Below are 19,451 nucleotides of genomic sequence, written 5' to 3' on the forward strand. Positions count from 1 at the left end.
GTCAAATTGATCACTCAGACTCCTAACTTTGTCATCACCGACTAAAGGATATCTATACTTCCTCATCTAAGTTCCTAGTTTCAGAACCAGACATCGCCATTCCAATTTAACTTCCACTTTCATGAAGTAGAATTTCATTGAAGTATTTTCATAATATTATGGTGTTCACTCCCAAGGATGCAACACAGCCCACACAATGATTCCAAACAAAATAAAGAAACTTCATCAAACACCTAAGAGACAACAAATGATTAGTCCAGATTGGTCACTCACGCCAGGCCTAACTCTGGCATCACCAACAAAAGTATATCAATACTCCAACATGCATAAGGAAACAACAATTTTCACAAATCTTAGCTCCTTTTATTTTAAATTTATAAAAAACAAAAAAATTTAAAAAAATGAAATTTAAAAAAAAAAAAATGATCACTCTTGAAGCATTTGTCAAAAACACATGCTGCTTTGGCCCTGAACTACCAGATATTCTATCGTACATATATGACTCAGGATTATTCAAAGTCAAAAGAAAACCCAATCTAATGCACATATGAATCCAAATGAGTATCGACCAAGTTTTCAATGTATTGGCAAACAGATTATACAGTCCTTCACATTAGGCTTCAAAAACATGACCATTTGCCAATTGAGTTGAGCATTTGCCATTTTCAACTTTAGAGTACAGCTGACAAACTCGCTTGTTTTACTAACTTAGCCTCCACTTGGGTTAAGTGGGCAACAACTTACCCATTCAAATCAAAGGATTGAGCATTGAGCAACCCTAGACTTTGCTCTCAAAAGAATAACATACTTCTTAACCACATCATATTAGCAATCACAGAGGGCAACAAAATAAATCTACAACACCACATGATCTTTTTATACTTGTGCAGTTGTGCTATATTTACAACTTAGCCACATCATACAAGCAAATCATAGAGGGCAGCAAGAAAGATACCAACAACGGCACGAAATTCTAAATACTTGCGCCATAATTTACAACATATATACTGTACAATTTTCGAATTTTGATTTTAAATTACAGTTGCTTGAATTTGCACCAGAATGATCCAGCTAAATTTGTTCTGTTGCATTGACTATATGACATTCAATTAGCTCCAATAAAACAATGGAGGCATCCGACACTTATCAAGACACCAACATTCATCAACATCATACATGGAGATCAAAGAAACACATGGAAATCAAGTCTAACCTGTGAATCCCGCGACAAAACTTCATTAGCATCAACATTCAGCCCTTCTTCCATCTCCCTTTCCCTCTTCCTGTACTCATACTCAGCATCATCAGTAGGCAGCTCATGCCGACAAACAGGACAAGTGTTTCGCATTCTCAACCATGGAACTATACAATCCCCATGGTAATAATGCAAGCAAGGAAGCTGCTTCACCACTTCCTCCCCTGAAACTCCATCCTTACATATTGCACAAACCACCTCACCCTCCCCCAAACCTTCACAAGACAATAAAACACTCGGAAGGTTATCAATAACGGAGTCAGCAGCCGGAGGACTTCCCCTCCATTCGTTCATACGCTCCTCCACCTCACCGAGAATTGCCTCGTACATATCCACATTGAAGTCCATATCATAAACCTCTCTATTGAAATTATTAACAGCTAACAAGATTTCCCACTCCAAATCACGAATCGCTTCCTCTACACCGAGTTCTCCCCCCTCATCAGTATCAGATTCAATAGCAATCTCCTGCTGTTCCGCCCTCATTTGATAAGTATCGAACACATTCGATACATCAGTATCCAGCTGAATTGGTGTTTCTTCATCATCATCATCAATAACAATAACATCTTCTTCAACAAAAAACCCATCAAAATTATCATTCACAACACTAACAACATCAGGTTCTGGCTCTTGAATCTCAACATTTTCGCTACGATTTCCATTATTAAACCCCAGATAATCCCAGCAATACGGCGGACGATCAAAATCACTAACCCCACCAAACCCTCGATTCCGATGATCACCATTCTCAGAATCTGAATCAGAATCAGAATCATCAATATTCACAACACGCAAACCCTCAAAACGCTGCGTTTCTTCATTCATTGGAGAAACATGATTAGAACGACAACCAACATCAACAACACCTAACCCTAACCCTAATTCTAAATCAACCCCATTATTATTATCATCACTCAACCCATTAATCCTCTCACCTTCACCCAAATTCCCACAATTCGGGTGACCCGACCCGGTTCCCAACCCCAAATTCAACCCAATTCCAGCATCAGAAATAAACGCGTTCTGAGAAGAACTACGCTGAAACAAGTTCGAATCAAAGCTCACCTGATCATACCGCTGATGATGCTGACGAACATCTTCTTCATCAGGTTCAAAAATCGGGTTCGGGTTGGGGTCCAAATCGCAAGAATCGGGTTCAGAATCTGAGAGAGAAGGAAGCGAAGGATGAGTTGGGCTTTCAAACCCAGCAAAGAACATGGAAGAGAGAGAAGTGAAGGATTGAACTCGCCGGCGTTGGCTATGGTGGGGTTGTTCAGATGGGTCCACTTCCGCCATTGTTGTTAAGCTTGAAAACAGAGAAAAGATTGAATTTTTTTGTGAAAGATGGAATTTTTATCTGAGAAAAACCAAAAAAAATGAATAAAAAATGAGGAGAGAGAAAATACAGTATTGGGAAATGGGAGGAAGAAGGGACACGTGGGTGAGGAAGAAGGAGGAGGAAGAAGAAGGTGGTGAAGTGAGTAGTTGTTATCCGAGTTTCCGGCGGCGGTGCCGTTTGTTTTCGTTTTTCTTTCTTTCTCTCTCTTCTTGTTTTTCTGTTTTTGTTTATTTTTCTTTGGTTTTGACCTTTTTGGTTTGGGTTAAGTGAGGAATAGTAGGAAACGAAAATGACCAAAATGCCCATATGAGATTGTGAGAATGCCTAGTGAGGGTATTTCTGTAAATTACTAATGTATTGTCTAACTAGAGTGAGAACTGAGAAAACCATATTACTACTCCCTCATTTTTTATACTCGTAGTATGAAACGTTATGACTTTTTCTATTGTTCAGCCTTAATTGAGGCTTTAGGACCGGTTCTAATTTACTAAACTAAATTGAAGTTAATTTATTAAGGCAAAAGGTAATGAGCGCCCCTGGAGCGTTAAATAAGAGAATTAAAGTGCAAATATTAGAGTAAAATTAACATTAATTACACCGAACGACGCGTGATTTTGTCATGAATTCCTAACTTAATATCATTTCAACCAATATAATTTATCCTTATCTAACGCCCCGGGGCGCTCGTTAGCAAAATCGATTAAGAAATTAACTTTTTATGAGAGAAAGAAATTAAGAACTGAACTGAACTGATTAGAGCTGAACTGAACTGAACTGATTAGAAGTGAAGAGAATAGGCCATTATATCTAAAAATGGGTATTTATTGGAATTATTTCAATTACGAGTAATAAATTATTAATGTTTTGGGTGTTTTTGTCCCTCGGAAGAGTTACTGCTCGAAGACTGGTTGCTCGCGGCATGTACCTGCAAAACAACAGAGACTCCTGGTGGTGGGAGTTCTGCCTCCGACAGTCAAGTTAGTTCTTGAACGAAAGAGGGACAAAGGTGCGAAAATCTAGGTGGGATCTTCTCGGATTTCGAGATCAGGTATTTCTCTCACTACTAGAAATAGGCTTATCTCTGATGGACTGGTACCGACGGATATGTAATTCCGTCGGAAAACTCAGAAAATCCGTCGGAAAATTTCACAAAATGGGGCATGCTATAATAAAATGTAGATGCCCCCAAAATGGGGAAATCTCCCTATTTACAGGGTCATCGGGAAAGGTGCCCTTGATTAGGTCATTCTGACCTAACCCTGCTGGCTTGCGCCGAATTACAACTTTCTCGGGATTTGGGCCCTTGAGGGCCGCTTTTTTCTCCTGAGTTCTAGGATGGACACATGTCAACTAGAGATTGGTCCAATTCCGACCAATCAAATTATGACACATGTCAAGACATGGTTGGCCCACGTGGCATTAGTAAAATTACCCAAAACAATTAGTATTTAATTGTTAAGTTTTTTTTTATTTGATAATTAAAGATGTTGATTTAAGATTCATAGCATAATAGGCTCATTTTTTTAATTACTATTTATGTAAATCACATGTGAAGAATATGTGATGGAGTAAGGAGTGATAAAAAAAATAAAATAAAAAAATAAAAATAAAAAAAAGATCAAATTCATAAAATTTTATTGGTACTAACAAAGTTGTTAAACTTCAGCTTACTTTGTACAAAACTATTATTATTTTTATTTTATTTTTTTTGACAAGAAAAAAAAACATTAATAAAAGATAGCCAAACTGCGTGCATTTACAAATAATTTCTAAGAAATCTAAAATTCAAACACAAATACATGTCACCTTAGAACTAGTATCATCGCAGATTCGATCACCGATCGCTGTAATAAAAAAAGCAATATAATATGTGAGTTAACACTAACTCAGCTTGAAATCCACGAAAGTATAGTTGATTGAATGATAATACTCGTATAGTCTTCTAGATTTTGGAGATTATGAAATAAATTAAAGTTAATCCTTGCCAAACGAACAAACAAATAAATTAAAGTTAATAGAATATATAATCACCATCTTAAGGATCACATCAATTTATTGAAAGCAATTAAAAAGTTTTTGGGGCTTACCACCGTTAAAAATACCGATGGAAGCCCCTACCATGATTCACAATTGAGATAAGGAAGTAAAGGGTGAATATAGTGTATATTTACAAACTTACCCCTTAATAAATTTATAAAATTATCACAATTAGGAATTGGACAACCCTTGTTTTTTTTTAAAACAAACCCTTTTTTAGACTACGTCAACCTATTTTCTTCCCCTAAAAAGGTCATTTTTTTTGGGTCGGTAAGGTGGATGGGTTATATCGGGCCGGAACTGCTCACAGGTACTTCTGACCCAAATTAGCACAAATTTTTGGTTGAGGTCGGGCTCGGTCAGCGCTGGCTGAGGTCACGCTAAAAAATGAACATTTAATAAAAAAAAAGGAACATTTACTAGAAAAAATGTACATTTATTTATGAACATTGCATTATATAAAAATGAAAATTTACAATTTAGAGTAAAATAAAGACTATGAAATTGAAAAAAAAAATGTATAGTACATATAATACTCTGTATTATATAATTGAACATTTTTGTTGTAAATAAAAATTAACATATGAAGTTATTGCTTATTAGTCAACAATTTTTTAAGCTTCAAGTTAAATACCTTGATTTGTTCAACTCTCTTAAATGGATATCTTGCAATTGAGCTATGTAATTTAATACCAATTAAATGAATCAACAATATGTAATTTAATAATGAACAAACTGTTAAGTGAACCTCATTTTATTATAAAAACGAACAATTTATACAACTAAACAAACACAAAAAATTTGTATTCATTAAAGAATAAAATGAGCATTTAATTTAATAAGAATTATTTAAATTGTGCAACACATGAGTCTACTCTAGTTATTACAAATTTATCAAGACCCCATTTAATGTATTTTTTCACGTATAAATTATTATATATTTAATGACAAAATTTAGTCAAATCCGACATTCAAATCAGATCAAATTAAACCAGAGCAGATTAGATAAATTTAATGAAATTTTCACAATATGCTACCAGCGAAAGCACCCTGCTTCACATTTACTACCGCTTTAATTTTTTATTTTATTTTACTACCACATATATCAGAGTTTGTTAAAAATCACTACCACTTAACGGAATCCGTTAAGGTTCATTTAAATAAGGCCCAATCTTTCATTGAATAATAATTTAATTTAATAAAAAAAATTAAAAAACCAAAACCCCCAGCCACCGAAACCACCAAACATCCACCTTCCCCCCCTTCCGACGCCCCCTGACGCCGGCGAACCCTAGACCACCAACAACAACACCACTGTACCCCCAAACCCGACAACTCCCCATACCACCACCACGACACCACCCTAACCCCCAAACCCAGACCACCACCACCGAAAGCCTTATACCCAGAACACCACCACGCACAACACCAACAAAGAAAATCGCGACCAAACCACGGCAACAGTGGGCAAACGCGACCAACCACCGTCACCAAACGCGTCCATTCGCGGCAGCAACAATGGCAATTGCGGCCAATCGCAACAACCACCCTAAAACACTGGGAAATCAGAGGAAAGAGAGGGTTGTGGGGTCGTCTACGGCGGTTTAAGGGTGGCAATTGCGGCAATCGCAACCAACAACACCCTAAAACCGAAACCCTAAAACCCGTTTAGGGCGGTTTTAAGGGTGGTGTTTAGGTTCAGGGTCGTTTTTGGGTGAAGGAGAGGGGGGCATGGGAACGGGGCTGGGAATCGGGGCTACTGGTGGAGTTCGCGGCGGAAAGGAGCTATTGCAAACTGGTGGAGTTCGCGGTGGAAAGGAGCTATTGCCTGCTGGTGAAGTTCGCGGCTACCGTGGGCTTCTTTGGGCGCCGACGTCGATGGGAAATGGAGGTTGGATGGTGCCAATGAGGGTGGTTGAAGATGGAGTGGTGGCGGTGAGGTGGTTGGACGGTGGTTGGGCTCCATTAACGGGAATAGTAACGACATCAGGCAAATGGTAGTGATATCTGAAATTTTAGATTTGGGTGGTAGTAAAATAAAATCTTATATATATATATATATATATATATATATATATATATATATATATATATATATATATATATATATATATATATATACAGGAGAGTTTTTCCCAAGTTTTTAGAGAGCTACGTAGGAATTAATTTTCTTAGCGCGCCATGTAGGATTATAAATTTAAGTAGTAGCCAATTAGATAAAAGATTATTAATTTCTTTTACATTTAAATAATTCAAATGCCACATAATCAAAATTGGTGAATGAGATTTTAAATTTTAAATTAATTAAATACAAAATTTTATCTTTTGATATTAGGAATTTTATCTAATATTCTAAAACTAATATAATACTCCCTCCGTTTCATAATGTTAGTCCCATATAGAATCAATCACATAAAATATGAAAACAAATATATTTGGAATCTAACATTAAAGTACAACAGATTTCATAATTAGTTTACCTTATTTAACTTTTTTTTTTTTTTTTTTTCATTAGGAAAGCACAAGTCATAATTGCATAATTTAAGGTAAAAATTTCCCTACTTAGAGTCATGTCATCAATCCACAATCAATTAAAGTAAAAAAAAATCAAGTCATAAATGAAATATATTCAATATGGATAGTACTTTTTGAAACGCCCAAAATAATATATGAGACTAACATTATGAAACAGAGGGAGTAACAATTTTAATCCCATAAATATGAAATATATTTTTTTAAAAAAAAATACTAACAAACCGAGTAAAAAGTTATAGCAGTAGTAAATGTGAAGCATGGTGTTTTCGCTAGTAGCAAATCTGAAAGTTTCCTAAATTTAAATACGCAAAAATGAAATGAATCAAACAAGCCTCAAGATACATTGCAAATGTTGAAGCTTGGGAGCTGCTCTTATGGCGTCCGAAGCCTCTGCTTCTTCCTGCGCCATCCATTGCTGTACTCAACAACAACCTCTCTAACCAATCAAGGTAACCCTTCCTCTTCTTCTTCTTGTTCATTCTCTACCTCATTAGCGAATTTCTTAGTTGATAATCTGGGTTTCTCCAATCAACAATCTCTCTTCATTTCCGCTAAGTTCAAATCACGGAGAGTGGGAGAGACCAACAAGGCTATTGATTTCAATTTCTTTGAAAAAGTTGATTCTGTTATTCAATTCTTCAAACAACTTGGATTTCAGCAATCTCATATTCAGAAAATCATTATTTATGAACCCCGGATTTTATTTTCTAGGGTTGATAAAACCCTAAAACCTAAAACCTAAAATTCAGCTCTTTTATGACCTGGGTATGTCTGATTCTGATCTAGTTCAAACTATTGTTAGAAATCCTCTGTTATTGCGCCACCGTTTGGGTACTGCAATTCATGCTCTTAAGACTGTTTTGGGTAGTGATGAGAATGTTGTTAGAATTCTCAAGAAATCGAATCGGCATTTTCATTGCGCTGCTAATTGTTTTATTCCCAATGTTGAATTATTGCAAAAAGTATTGTGGCATTTCCAGTGAAACCATCCAGAAACACATTCTTCGGCATCCTAATACTTTTATATTGAAATCTGATTTCCTTCGAGATATCTTAATTAAGGTTGAATTGCAGTTAGGGATTCCTCCAGATTCTTCGATGTTCTTGTATGCTGTTAATATACTACATTGCTGTAGTGAGAAGAATGTCAAGGATAAATGCCAAGTATTTAAGAGTTTTGGATGGACTCAGCCTGATATCATGAAATTGATCAGGCTAAATCCTATGTGTTTCACTAGTTCAGAGGCGAGGATCAAGGAAAGACTAGGCTGTCTGATGAACCAAATGGGTTACAAGCCCAACTATTTAGCAATGCATCCTATATTATTCATGTGTAGCATGGAGAAGAGATTATTGCCAAGACATCGAGTCTTACAGATTTTGAAGGAGAAAGGGCTTTTAAGGGAGGATTATCTTCTTACTTCTGCTATTTGCTTGTCCGAGTCTGTGTTCTTGAAAAGGTTTGTTCTGCCATTTGAGGAAGTCCATCAAGTTTATGCTCAACTCACAGGTTCTACAGTGGAGTCGTTCAATAAAGTTGTTAAATCCTAATGCTGCTTCATTTTAGTCAGTGCATAAGGTATTAGGCAATGTTAATGTTGTTATTTTCATCAAAACGATTTTCTATATTCTCCAACTTTAATGCCCCTTTAAATGAACCAGAAAAGGTTGTAGCACTTGTACGTCAATGTGATTGGGAAGGTTTCATTGCAATGCCATTACTTTGTTGCTTTGCATTGAGTAATACTTAAGTTTAATGATCTTTTTTTTATTAAAAAATACCGGGGATTTAGTGATTGTTTTCATTATGGTTTGGACTCAGGAACTCATGTACGTAGTATTTGGTTTGGACTTGGGAACTCATTAATAATACGAGGTACAGATCTGATATCTCTTGTTTTCTGTTTTCTTTTCACTACTAGTTGTGAAGTGCTATGATGTTACCAGAAATAGTAGATTTCTTATAGAATCTAGTTACTTTTGTGTGACTTAAATGCAATTCAAATATTGAGTATTGGCTTAGCAAATCTTGGAACCGCAGACAATGAAATTTATACTTCTGTTCTCTTTCTAGTGAATGCACCTTGTGACTTGATGCTAATATTGAAGTAATACATGGCCTTTATAGTGGTTGTAATTGCTAAGTCTGGTTGGGAGTTAAGTTTGAGATACGTCTTGATCTTTGATCATGTCAGTGATGTATTGTTGCCGGGGGATAGAAATTTCAAATTGTTTGCTTAGATGTATGCTTCTATAATACTACAAGTATTGTTAAGCAAAACATTGATGTCAGGTCAGCAATCCGCATATTTCTGCTTTATGACTACCATACCAGTGTCAGCTCATGACTTTTACAGTTCCTATCTGCAAAATTTCTATTATAAGCTTGGGAGCAGAGGCGTGTTTGATTGTGGACTGGATTTTAATTGGCTAAGCGCACCAACTTGAGTATCGTGTTTTACGAAGGTGGCCTGCCTGTTTGCCTCTGAAAATTCTAAGGATCACCTTGCCTCACTCTTAAACACGGGATTTGGTGCTGCAGTTCTGATTTTCATCACAGCCACAAAGACTCATAATCTCGATTGTGATGTTTTCTTTTTCTGAGCCAAAGCATTTCCTGCATCTGAAGTTGATAATACAGACGCCTAGCTGAAGTGGTAGACTTAAAATGCTAATTTGTAATAAGCCAGAGTATGTTTGATGACCAATATGGACTTTACCGTTATTTTCACGAAAAATAAGTAACGCTGACTCTTAACTCATGTTGGTGCTTACCAATGAAATCGAGCTTTGTATTGGTCATCTCTACTGGTGCTTATCAGGGTAGCTCTCCGAAAGCTTGTTATTGATACTATGAAAGTGTGAAGCTAGTGATGAGAAGAAAAAGAGAAGCTTATAGTTGAAATGAACTTTGCTCTTTATTTTTGAAAATCATACAACATGAAAATAAATATTTATTTTATAATAATGAACATATTTGCATGAAAATGAACATTTGATTATTGTGAAAACAAAATTATTTTAAAATACGTTCAATTAGAAAATGTTCATTTTTGTTACTCGTATATTAAATGTTCAATTGTGATGGCGAACTCAGGTAGTGTATTGCCGAATTAGCAAGCTAGGAACGCAAGAGTGAGGGAAAGAATAAGGAAATCCCTACCTAAAAAGCCCAAAGTGTCTATAGTAGAGTTTGATTCGTAACACAAACTTTACCGTAAGACAAAAGTTAAAAGTAAACATAACTTTCATTACAAAGTACAAACTTCACTCCGTATTGCAATTGTCCAAAACCCTACACAAACCAAAAGCCCAACTAAAAGCGCGCGCAATCTTCCCGCTTTCTTTGACTGTCATTATATACTTAACCCTTCCCTTTCTTCATCCCCTGCTTCGCAAATCGTAATTAGTGAACTAATTGCTTTTTTCTCTTTATAATTCAGGTAATTTTCTTTCATACTTTGTTCCTAATTTTTTAATTTAATTTCATTTCATATGCATTTTTTTGTTACTACGATTATCTGTTTAAAGTTCACGAATGTTAACATAATTATGTGTAATTGTATTTTGGTGGTAGACGATAACTCCTGCATTATTTACCATGTCCGGCGCTCCAATTTCCAATAGAAAGCGACGTCGGAGTATTCCATCGGAACAAGTTCATGGCAATACTTTAGGTAAAATTTGGTATTCCCGTTCTTTTTTAGTTGACACGTTTCTTTTGTCGAAGTATTATGTTTGACAATGTATAAGTTGAATTGGCAATATCATCAATTATTTAATTTTAAAATTATAAAAAGTTGATATTTAATTGTGAGTTGGTTATATATTCTTTGTTCTAACTATTAGATTATGATGAAGCCCCATTTTATTTAGAAAAATAAATTAGTAATATATCCAAATCAACATGATATTTTCGTTAATAAATAAATATTTGGGAGTCAACATTTTAGACAAATAAAAAGTTATGGGTTTATTTTTATTCCTGACAGTGCTATTAAATAAACAATTTTTTTGGTTTATGGAGATGATAAACTTGTATTTGAAATAGTGTCAAAAGTCAAAACTTGTCAACTAAAAATATACAAGTGACTAAGTGTGTAAGTTATGAGTATGGTGTTGTATTGATTGATGTTTATCCTTGCTTTGTTTAAGGTGGGGGAAAATATGAGGATTCTGTTTTCATGGAGATGATGTTGTCCGCTATCATAAAACACGGTCTTCCATTGACATTGTTTGAGCAAAGTGGCACTAGAGATGTCTTCGACTATCTAAAGCCGAATGTCAAACACATTAGTACAGATGCAGCCAAGGGAAACTGTATGGAAGTGTATGAAAAGGAGAAAGCCAAGTTTAAACATGATTTGGGGAGTATTTCGGGTAGATTATGTTTGACAATCGATATTTGGGTGGATCCTTGTACTAATGACTACCTTTGCTTGACTGCGAATTATGTGGATTCTAACTGGAAATTGCAAAGCAAATTTCTGAATCTTTTGCGCTTGTCTTTTCCTTGGGATGCATCTAGCCTGCAATCAGCAGTTTACGATGTGTTGTGCAAGTGGGGGATCGAGAAGAAAGTATTTTCTATCACTTTCGATAGTGGAAGGTGTGGTGAGGCAGTACAAGACATGTTAAGGGAGTGTCTTAATGGGAAAGATGGTGCTTTACTTTGCAATGGTGACTATCTTCATGTCTGTTGTGGGGCTCGTTTCATGGATCATATGGGCGAAGAGTGTTTCAAGCTGATTAATAGCCCTATAAGTAAGATCAGAGAGGGTGTGCATTACATAATGGGTCATGAGAAGAACAGACTCAAGTTTGAAGAAGCTGCATTGCTCATTTTCCAAGGTGAATATGAGCCTTTGTGGTCTGATAGCTACTTGAGATGGAATTCCACTTATTTGTTGCTCGAGAGGGCAGTTAAGTATCGGTATGCCTTTGAACATGTGATGATTGATGACGAGTATACTGATTGGCATTTGACAGTAGAAGAGTGGTCTAGGGTTGAAAAGATGTGTAAGCTTCTGAAGCCTCTTTATGACATAGCAAATCTGTTTTTAGGCACTGAACACCCAACAGCCAATTTATACTTTATAAATGTTATGAAGATTGGTTTGCTCCTTGTGGATGCATTGGAGGATATAGACCTTGAGATAAGTAACTTGGCACGAAGGATGAAGAGTGAATTTGATGTGTACTGGGATTCTTGTCATGAAGTTCTTGCGTTGGCTATAGTATTTGATCCTCGCTACAAACTCAGCTTTGTCAAGTTTTGTTATGGGAAGTTAGACAAGGCAAGTGCAGAGAACAGGTATGAGTGCACCCGTAAACGGCTTGATAGGCTCTTCAAAACTTACAGTGATCAACTGTTTGAATCACACTTGAATGAAATGAAAGATGATATTATCAAGGTATGTAAATTGTATGTATATATATATATATATATATATATATATATACACTAGTCCTACATGTTGTATATTTGTCCTGTTTCATGACATATTTGTTTCAAAGCAGGGGTTTGACATATATTGCAGAACGAAGGAAAGCAACTCAGGTAACTCAAGTCTGAATTTGTACTTGAATGAACAGAATGTTCGCTGCCAGAAACAGATGGATGTTCTCTCTTGGTGGAAGGAAAATGAACCGCATTTTGGACAAGAACTAACTCTTATGGCAAGGGATATATTAAGCACCCCTATTACCTCGTTTCCTAAGGATTCAGTTTTTGGCATGGGCTACAGAGTTAAAGACAGATTGAAAGGTGACTGGTATTCCAAGTGGACAGAAGCACTAATAGCTACTCGAAACTGGTTATACGGATACCCAGGTAAGATGATTTTTTCATCAAATTGATCTTTTAATAGGAGTTTCAAACTGACTTGAATTATGCATGTTTTCAATCTTTTGATTGCTCACTTATTTCAGACTCTTATAATAAAATTCTTTGTTATAATTTTCCTGCTCTTTCAGTTGAACCTGATTACCCTGGAGGACTTATGGGCATTGAGCAGCGATTTTGGCGTACCTCAGATGAGGAAGAGTCAGATTGAAAGTTCCAGTAAAATTGCTACCTTTTAAACTGCTGTACATTCTGACATATTTTAGCTGCAATAATGGGAGTTTTTGTACTGATATATGTGCATGTTTTTGCAATCAGGAAATTAACTGATTCAAAAGTGTTAACAATCTGTGGCTTAGTGTTATATAGGTTTTGATGCTCATTGTTGATCAGAGCTAGTGGTTTTATTATATGCCATGCCCAAACAGCCCAAAGCTACATATTTTTGTTCAGATCTCAATCCTTTATGGCTTTATGCTGTACTACTCGAATCTAACGAGTTTTATCTGCAAAGTCGTGTAAATGGGAAGATAGGTCCATTTGGTTAACTAAATGTGCAAGACTGCAAGTGCAGTTGCAAAATGTTTTTTCATATTATATTTATTTAAAAAACAGACAACGGACATTTTACAGTAGTCATTTGAAAATACAAGTATTAGTCTTATTTCACATGATAGGATGAGTACTCAAGCCATTAATTAGTATATTTCATAACCTGAAGCATATCTTATTAGCTTAACTATATCAGTAGTTAGACACTTTGATGTAACCAAACTGCTTAGGATTATCAGACTGTGTCAAAGTCTTGAGATCATTAACAATCAAACACTTTAACTTCTCCTCATCATAGAAAAAGCCTGCACACTTGCAATCTTTGCTACACTTAGACTTACATTTCCTTTGCGTTATCCCCTCACCTTCTGTGTACAAGCTACTGAAATGCCGAACGCCTACAACCTTGTAGTACTTGGCATTGATCACCCCACCATTGCATTCCAACTTTGGCTGCGCACACTTTTCGCTCCAACCCAAGAGTCCTCTAGGGGAAGGGCAAGCAACACACTGGTTTTTATAACAAACTCCAAAATCACCACATTTTTCCGGCATCTGACATTCAGTTGCTCCTAATTGATCACCCGGCAATGGTTCACCCTCGAAAAGTGTGAACTCCACTTTGAAAATATCCCTATTCAGAGGATCATAACTATAGGTACGTAGTTTACCATCGATGTCTAGTCTAAGGAAGGAGTTTGTGCTATTGTACCATGTTTCGGCTAACAGCTGATTTGAACTAGATATCCAATCAGTGGTTATGTATTGTAGGGCTTGGAATGTGAAATGTGAAACAAAGTTTGTAACCCCTACAATATAACTGAACTCTTTAGAAGGCGTTGTTCCAAAAATCTGATCAATTCTATAGTAAGGAAGTGGTGTTGGATTTTTCAGACTCTTGTAGTACAAGGACACATTGTTGGGTCTCATCTCTAGGGTGTAGTTCCCTTCAAGATCACTCGTAGGCGATGCACGGCTTACGAGCTTAGTAGTTAGCCCAACCTTAAGAGACTGGCCTGTTAATAGTGTATCCGAGGGGTAATCAAAACTTTGCCAGATGAAGTTACCCTTAGCATCGTATAATACCATGTTACCGTTATCAAGCATCTTTATTCCTACCACACCCTTGTTGGCCGTGTTTGTTTGCCAAACAACGCAGTCATCAAAATCGACTAGTACAAGATTGCCATCTTTCCCAAGGTAAAGAGCAGCCCCTTCACCAACGGGAGCATTCCGGTTCGCGGCCCAAACCCATTTAGGTGAGAATCCCATGCCTATACCAAGAGTAAAAGATTTCTGGTCATTAGTGTAAAAGAATAAAGAGAACCTTGGACTGTCTATAGCTACACGTCGAAAAGAGGTATCGAATTCACCCGTGATATCTTCAAAGTCACCTTGATTGACATAGAGGAATATTGAAGGTGGGAAAGATCTAGAAGGTAAAGGAGCCGGAGCAGGGGAAGGAGATGAGGGTTCTTGACAAATCGACGGCGAAATGAGAAAGCAGAGAGATAGGATTAATGAGAAGGAACAAACAAAGGAAGACATGTTCATAAGCATTTGTGTACTCCCTTTGGGTCGACCGGTGCTAATACATACATCCCATTTTATAGGCTTAATTGTCTAACAAAGGGTAGACTTAAATTTACTTAAGAATCACTTCATAATAAGACTAAGATTATTTATTTCCAAGTTGATAATCTTATATGATTATTATACTTCAGATTGAAACAAGTTATAGTTATTCAAGTATGAAAGTCAAAGTTGTATACGTTCAATAGTCCAACATCCCCAGTTATACTCAACTGTATTGAGTTTATCTAAATGACTAGATCCCAAATATGCATGTTAGAGGTATAGTGCAAATGCCGCCTCCAAGGACTTAATTGAAGCACATGGTGATGATGGTGTATTTTCGTGTTTATTCGTCCAGCCTTCCGCAATATTAATGAGCTTACTGAGACTAGACTGCATCATCTATCCGTTTTCGAACAGGAAATGGTGAATGTTGAGACTTATACTCGGCTTCTTGGCTGCTGCAGTCATCACAGTTTTACAAGTTTCGATTTTGTTTTCAATAGCTATTATAGTTGAATAGCTCGTTTACTTCTTACTAGTAACTTGATGGGACTATAAATTCATGTCTTATTCAACACTATGAGTTAGTACACTCGTATAATAATGCAAGATTAAATAAGTAGTATTGATGAGCTTTTAGTATATTTCATACCCTAAAGCAACCTTCTTAATTAGCCTAATAAATTAATTTAATAGTTAGAAACTTTAATGTAACCAAATTGCTTAAGGTTACTAGTTTGTGTCAAAGTTTTAAGATCATAAACAATCAAACACCTTAACTTCTCCTCATCATAGAAAAACCCTGCACACTTGCAATCTTTGCTACACTTAGTCTTACACGCCCTTGGCTTCATAGGCCCCTCGCCTTCGGTATACATGCTACTATAATGCACAACACCCACAACCTTGTAGTACTTAGCATTGATCTCCCCATCACCACATACCAACTTCGGTTGCACGCATTTTTCGGTCCAACCCAAGAGTCCTCTAGGGGAAGGGCAAGCCACACATTGGTTTTTGTAACAAACTCCAAAATCGCCGCATTTTTCAGGCATTTGACATTCAGTTGCTCCTAATTGATCACCCGGCAATGGTTCACCCTCGAATAGAGTAAACTCCACTTTCCATATACCTCCTACCCTATTCAAAGGATCATAACTATAGGCACGTAGTTTACCATCGATGTCTAGTCGAAGGAACGAATACGTGCTATCATACCACGTTTCAGCCAACTGTTGATTTGAACTAGACATCCAATCTGTAGTTACGTATTGTAAGGCTTGAAATTTAAAATTTGAAGCAAAGTTTGTAATTCCTACATAATATGAGAATTCTTTGGAAGGTGTTGATCCATAAATTTGATCAATTCTATAGTAAGGAAGTGGTGTTGGATTTTTCGGACTTTTGTAGTATAAGGACACATTGTTAGGCCTCATCTCTAGGGTGTAGTTCCCCTCCAAATAACTCGTAGTCGATGCACGACTTACGAGCTTAGTAGTTAGCCCGACCTTAAGTGCCTGGCCTGGTAATAGTGTATCCGAGGGATAATCAAAACTTTGCCATATAAATCTATTTTTAGAATCATATAATACCATGTTGCCGTTTTCAAGCATTTTTATTCCTACCACACCCTTGTTGGCCGTGTTGGTTTGCCAAACAAGGCGGTCATCAAAATCGAGTAGTACAAGATTACCGTCTTCCTTAAGGATAATAGCAGCCCCATCGCGAACTGGATCATTCCGGTTCGCAGCCCAAACCCATTTATATGGGTAGCTCATGCCTATACCAAGGGTATATGAATTATCGGAGTTGGTATAAAAGCATAACGAGAAATGTGAACTATCAATTCCTAGTCTTCGAAAGTAAGAGTCGAATTCACCCGAGTATTCTTCAAGGTCACCTTGATTGACATATAGGAATAGTGAAGGTGGGTAAGTTTTAAAGGCTGGAGCTGGAGCTGGAGCCGGAGCCAAGGAAGGAGAAGTAGATAAGGATTCTTGACAAATCGACGGCGAAATGAGGAAGAAAAGAGATAGGATAAAGAATGGGAGGGAATAGATGAAGGCAAACATGTTTTAAAGCATGTATGTTATTTGGATGCATGGATTGTTGAAAATTCATGTATCATTTATAGACTTAATTTTTCAATGTAAGGAAGGGTTGATTTTTTTGAACATCAAGTTGATAATTTTGTATGATTTGAATTTGAGATAGATTATAGCAAGTTGTAAATTGCGTTAAAATTATCAAACTACAATCTGAAGAAAAGCTTCTTAATATTGTTTGATTAATGTTAATTCTAGTAGACTAATTGACTTTAGATCCCAAATAGGCATGTTAATTGTTATTTAAGAGTTAAAGTGTTAATGCCGTAAAGATGTATATTGAAGTCACATGATATATTTACGTTAAGTGATAGAAATGTTGGGACTCATAATCATTTTCTTGCTACCAAGATAAGCTTGGTGTAGTGGTAAGATTGTCACCTTTCAACCTTGACGTTAGGGGTTCAATCCCCACTAGAGACACTTTGAGGGTGGGGATTCCTTATCCTTCCCCCTCACTCTCAAAATGTCTGACCCACAAATACCGGACCAAAAAAACTGTGAGAGTTAAATCAAGTTTTCGGGAAAAAAATTTGAAACAAGTTATCAGGTCAAGTTAAATTATGATAGAACTTTAAGCCCAGTTCAAATTGGGAAAAATAATACACCCCCTTTTTATTAAATAAAGTTCGTATGTTTTGTATATCACAAATGTCTATATCCAATCATTTACTTTAACCAAGGTTAGTCATAGATTATTATTTCATGTTCCAAACTATAGGATATGATTTTTGACATTAATACATATAATAGGTTCTTGATGAACCATTAGTAATCTTCTTAGCCTGACTAAACTATTAGTTAGACAATTGACGTAACCTAAATGGCTAGGATTATCAGTTCTAGTCAAAGTCATGAGATCATAAACAATCCAACATCTCAACTTATCCACATCATAGAAAAATCCCACACACTTTGGATCTTTGCTACACTTAACCTTGCATTTTCTTGGTTTCATAGGACCTTCACCTTCGGTGTACATACAACTGAAATGTCGAACCCTACGCATCTTGTATTACTTAGCATCTGTATCATCACCACTATATCCTCCCACGGTCGGTGGCACGCAATCATCGCTCCATCTCATGAGCCCTCTAGGGGAAGGACAAGCAACACACTCGCCTTTGTAACAAATTCCAAAATTACCGCATTTTTCAGGCATTTGACATTCAGTTGCTCCTAATTGATTACGCGACAATGGCTCTCCCTTGAAGAGAGTGAACTCTTCGCTCCAATCTCCATTTTCAGGCGTAGGAGAAGTATGGACACGTAATCTACCATCGTAGTCTAGTCGAAGGAAGGAACTTCTGCTATCGTAAGATGTTTTGACAAGCTCTTGATTTGAACTAGATATCGAATCTGTTGTAGTGTATTGAATGGTGTGGGAAGTAATAGGATTATCAAAATCTTTCACTAATACGTCGTATCTAAACTCCTTGGAAGGTGTCGATGCAAAACTTTGATCAATTCGATAGTAAGGAAGTGGTATTGGACTATTTGGACTTTTATAGTACAAGGACACATTTTTGGGGCTCATCTCTAGGGTGTAGTTCCCCTCAAAATGGCTAGTATTCGATGCACGACTTACGAGCTTAGTAGTTAACCCGGCCTTAAGAGACTGGCCGGGTAATAATGTATCCGAGGGGTAATCAAAACTTTGCCATATAAACTTGTCATTGGCATCGTATAATACCATGTTACCGTCCTCAAGCATCTTTAGTCCGACCACACCCTTGTTGGCCGTGTTGGTTTGCCAAACAACACGGTCATCAACATCGACTAGTACAAGATTGCCGTCTTCCCCTAAGTAAATAGCTGCTCCATTGCTAACCGGATCATTCGTGTTAGCAGCCCAAACCCATTTAGATGGGAAGTCACTGGCTATACCAAGGGTATAAACAGGATTTTCGGGGAATTTATAAAAACATAACTGGTAACGTGAGCTATGGATTCCTACAACGCGATAGTAGGAATCGTATTCAGCCGAGTAATCATCATGGTCACCGAGATTGACATAGAGAAATTTCGAAGGCGGGAAAGATCTAGAAAGCATAGGAGCCATAGATGGGGAATAGTCTGAGAAAACTTGATCAAAATGATCATCAGAAATCGACGGTGAAATGAGGATGCAGAGAGATAGGCTTAATAATACGAGGGAATATATGAAGGCGGACATGGTTATAAGATTGTGATCGATCAAGT

General features: G+C 36.7%; 5 protein-coding genes and 1 pseudogene across 6 annotated transcripts; 2 read left to right on the plus strand and 4 right to left on the minus strand.

Moving 5' to 3' along the window:
* Positions 1-850: 850 nt before the first annotated feature.
* Positions 851-3,101, minus strand: LOC110705737 (E3 ubiquitin ligase BIG BROTHER-related-like). Its single transcript, XM_021883657.1, has one exon. The coding sequence runs from the start codon at positions 2,552-2,554 to the stop codon at positions 1,184-1,186; it is 1,371 nt and encodes a 456-aa protein (XP_021739349.1). The 5' UTR covers positions 2,555-3,101; the 3' UTR covers positions 851-1,183.
* A 4,395-nt stretch (positions 3,102-7,496) lies between these two features.
* Positions 7,497-9,084, plus strand: LOC110705738. The gene is made up of 2 exons (XM_021883658.1): positions 7,497-7,618; positions 8,244-9,084. The coding sequence occupies exon 2, from the start codon at positions 8,268-8,270 to the stop codon at positions 8,718-8,720; it is 453 nt and encodes a 150-aa protein (XP_021739350.1). The 5' UTR covers positions 7,497-7,618; positions 8,244-8,267; the 3' UTR covers positions 8,721-9,084.
* A 1,206-nt stretch (positions 9,085-10,290) lies between these two features.
* LOC110705739 (zinc finger BED domain-containing protein RICESLEEPER 2-like) lies at positions 10,291-13,378 on the plus strand. Of its 2 annotated transcripts, XM_021883659.1 has the most exons (5): positions 10,291-10,612; positions 10,747-10,846; positions 11,325-12,583; positions 12,690-13,002; positions 13,146-13,378. In XM_021883659.1, exons 2-5 carry the CDS (start codon positions 10,771-10,773, stop codon positions 13,223-13,225), a joined length of 1,728 nt encoding a protein of 575 aa, XP_021739351.1. In that variant the 5' UTR covers positions 10,291-10,612; positions 10,747-10,770; the 3' UTR covers positions 13,226-13,378. The 2 variants fall into 2 exon arrangements, with proteins under 2 accessions (XP_021739351.1, XP_021739352.1); XM_021883660.1 differs by having other exon boundaries at positions 10,291-10,846.
* Positions 13,379-13,566: 188 nt separating this feature from the next.
* On the minus strand, positions 13,567-15,131 carry LOC110705329 (EP1-like glycoprotein 3). The gene has a single exon (XM_021883163.1). The coding sequence runs from the start codon at positions 15,124-15,126 to the stop codon at positions 13,759-13,761; it is 1,368 nt and encodes a 455-aa protein (XP_021738855.1). The 5' UTR covers positions 15,127-15,131; the 3' UTR covers positions 13,567-13,758.
* Positions 15,132-15,685: 554 nt separating this feature from the next.
* LOC110705330 (EP1-like glycoprotein 3) lies at positions 15,686-17,359 on the minus strand. The gene has a single exon (XM_021883164.1). It carries the CDS (start codon positions 17,214-17,216, stop codon positions 15,834-15,836), a length of 1,383 nt encoding a protein of 460 aa, XP_021738856.1. The 5' UTR covers positions 17,217-17,359; the 3' UTR covers positions 15,686-15,833.
* Positions 17,360-17,863: 504 nt separating this feature from the next.
* LOC110705332 lies at positions 17,864-19,443 on the minus strand (annotated as a pseudogene).
* Positions 19,444-19,451: the final 8 nt, after the last annotated feature.

This window comes from Chenopodium quinoa, unplaced genomic scaffold (assembly GCF_001683475.1).
Source record: "Chenopodium quinoa cultivar QQ74 unplaced genomic scaffold, ASM168347v1, whole genome shotgun sequence".
NCBI classification, from domain to species: Eukaryota; Viridiplantae; Streptophyta; class Magnoliopsida; order Caryophyllales; family Amaranthaceae; genus Chenopodium; species Chenopodium quinoa.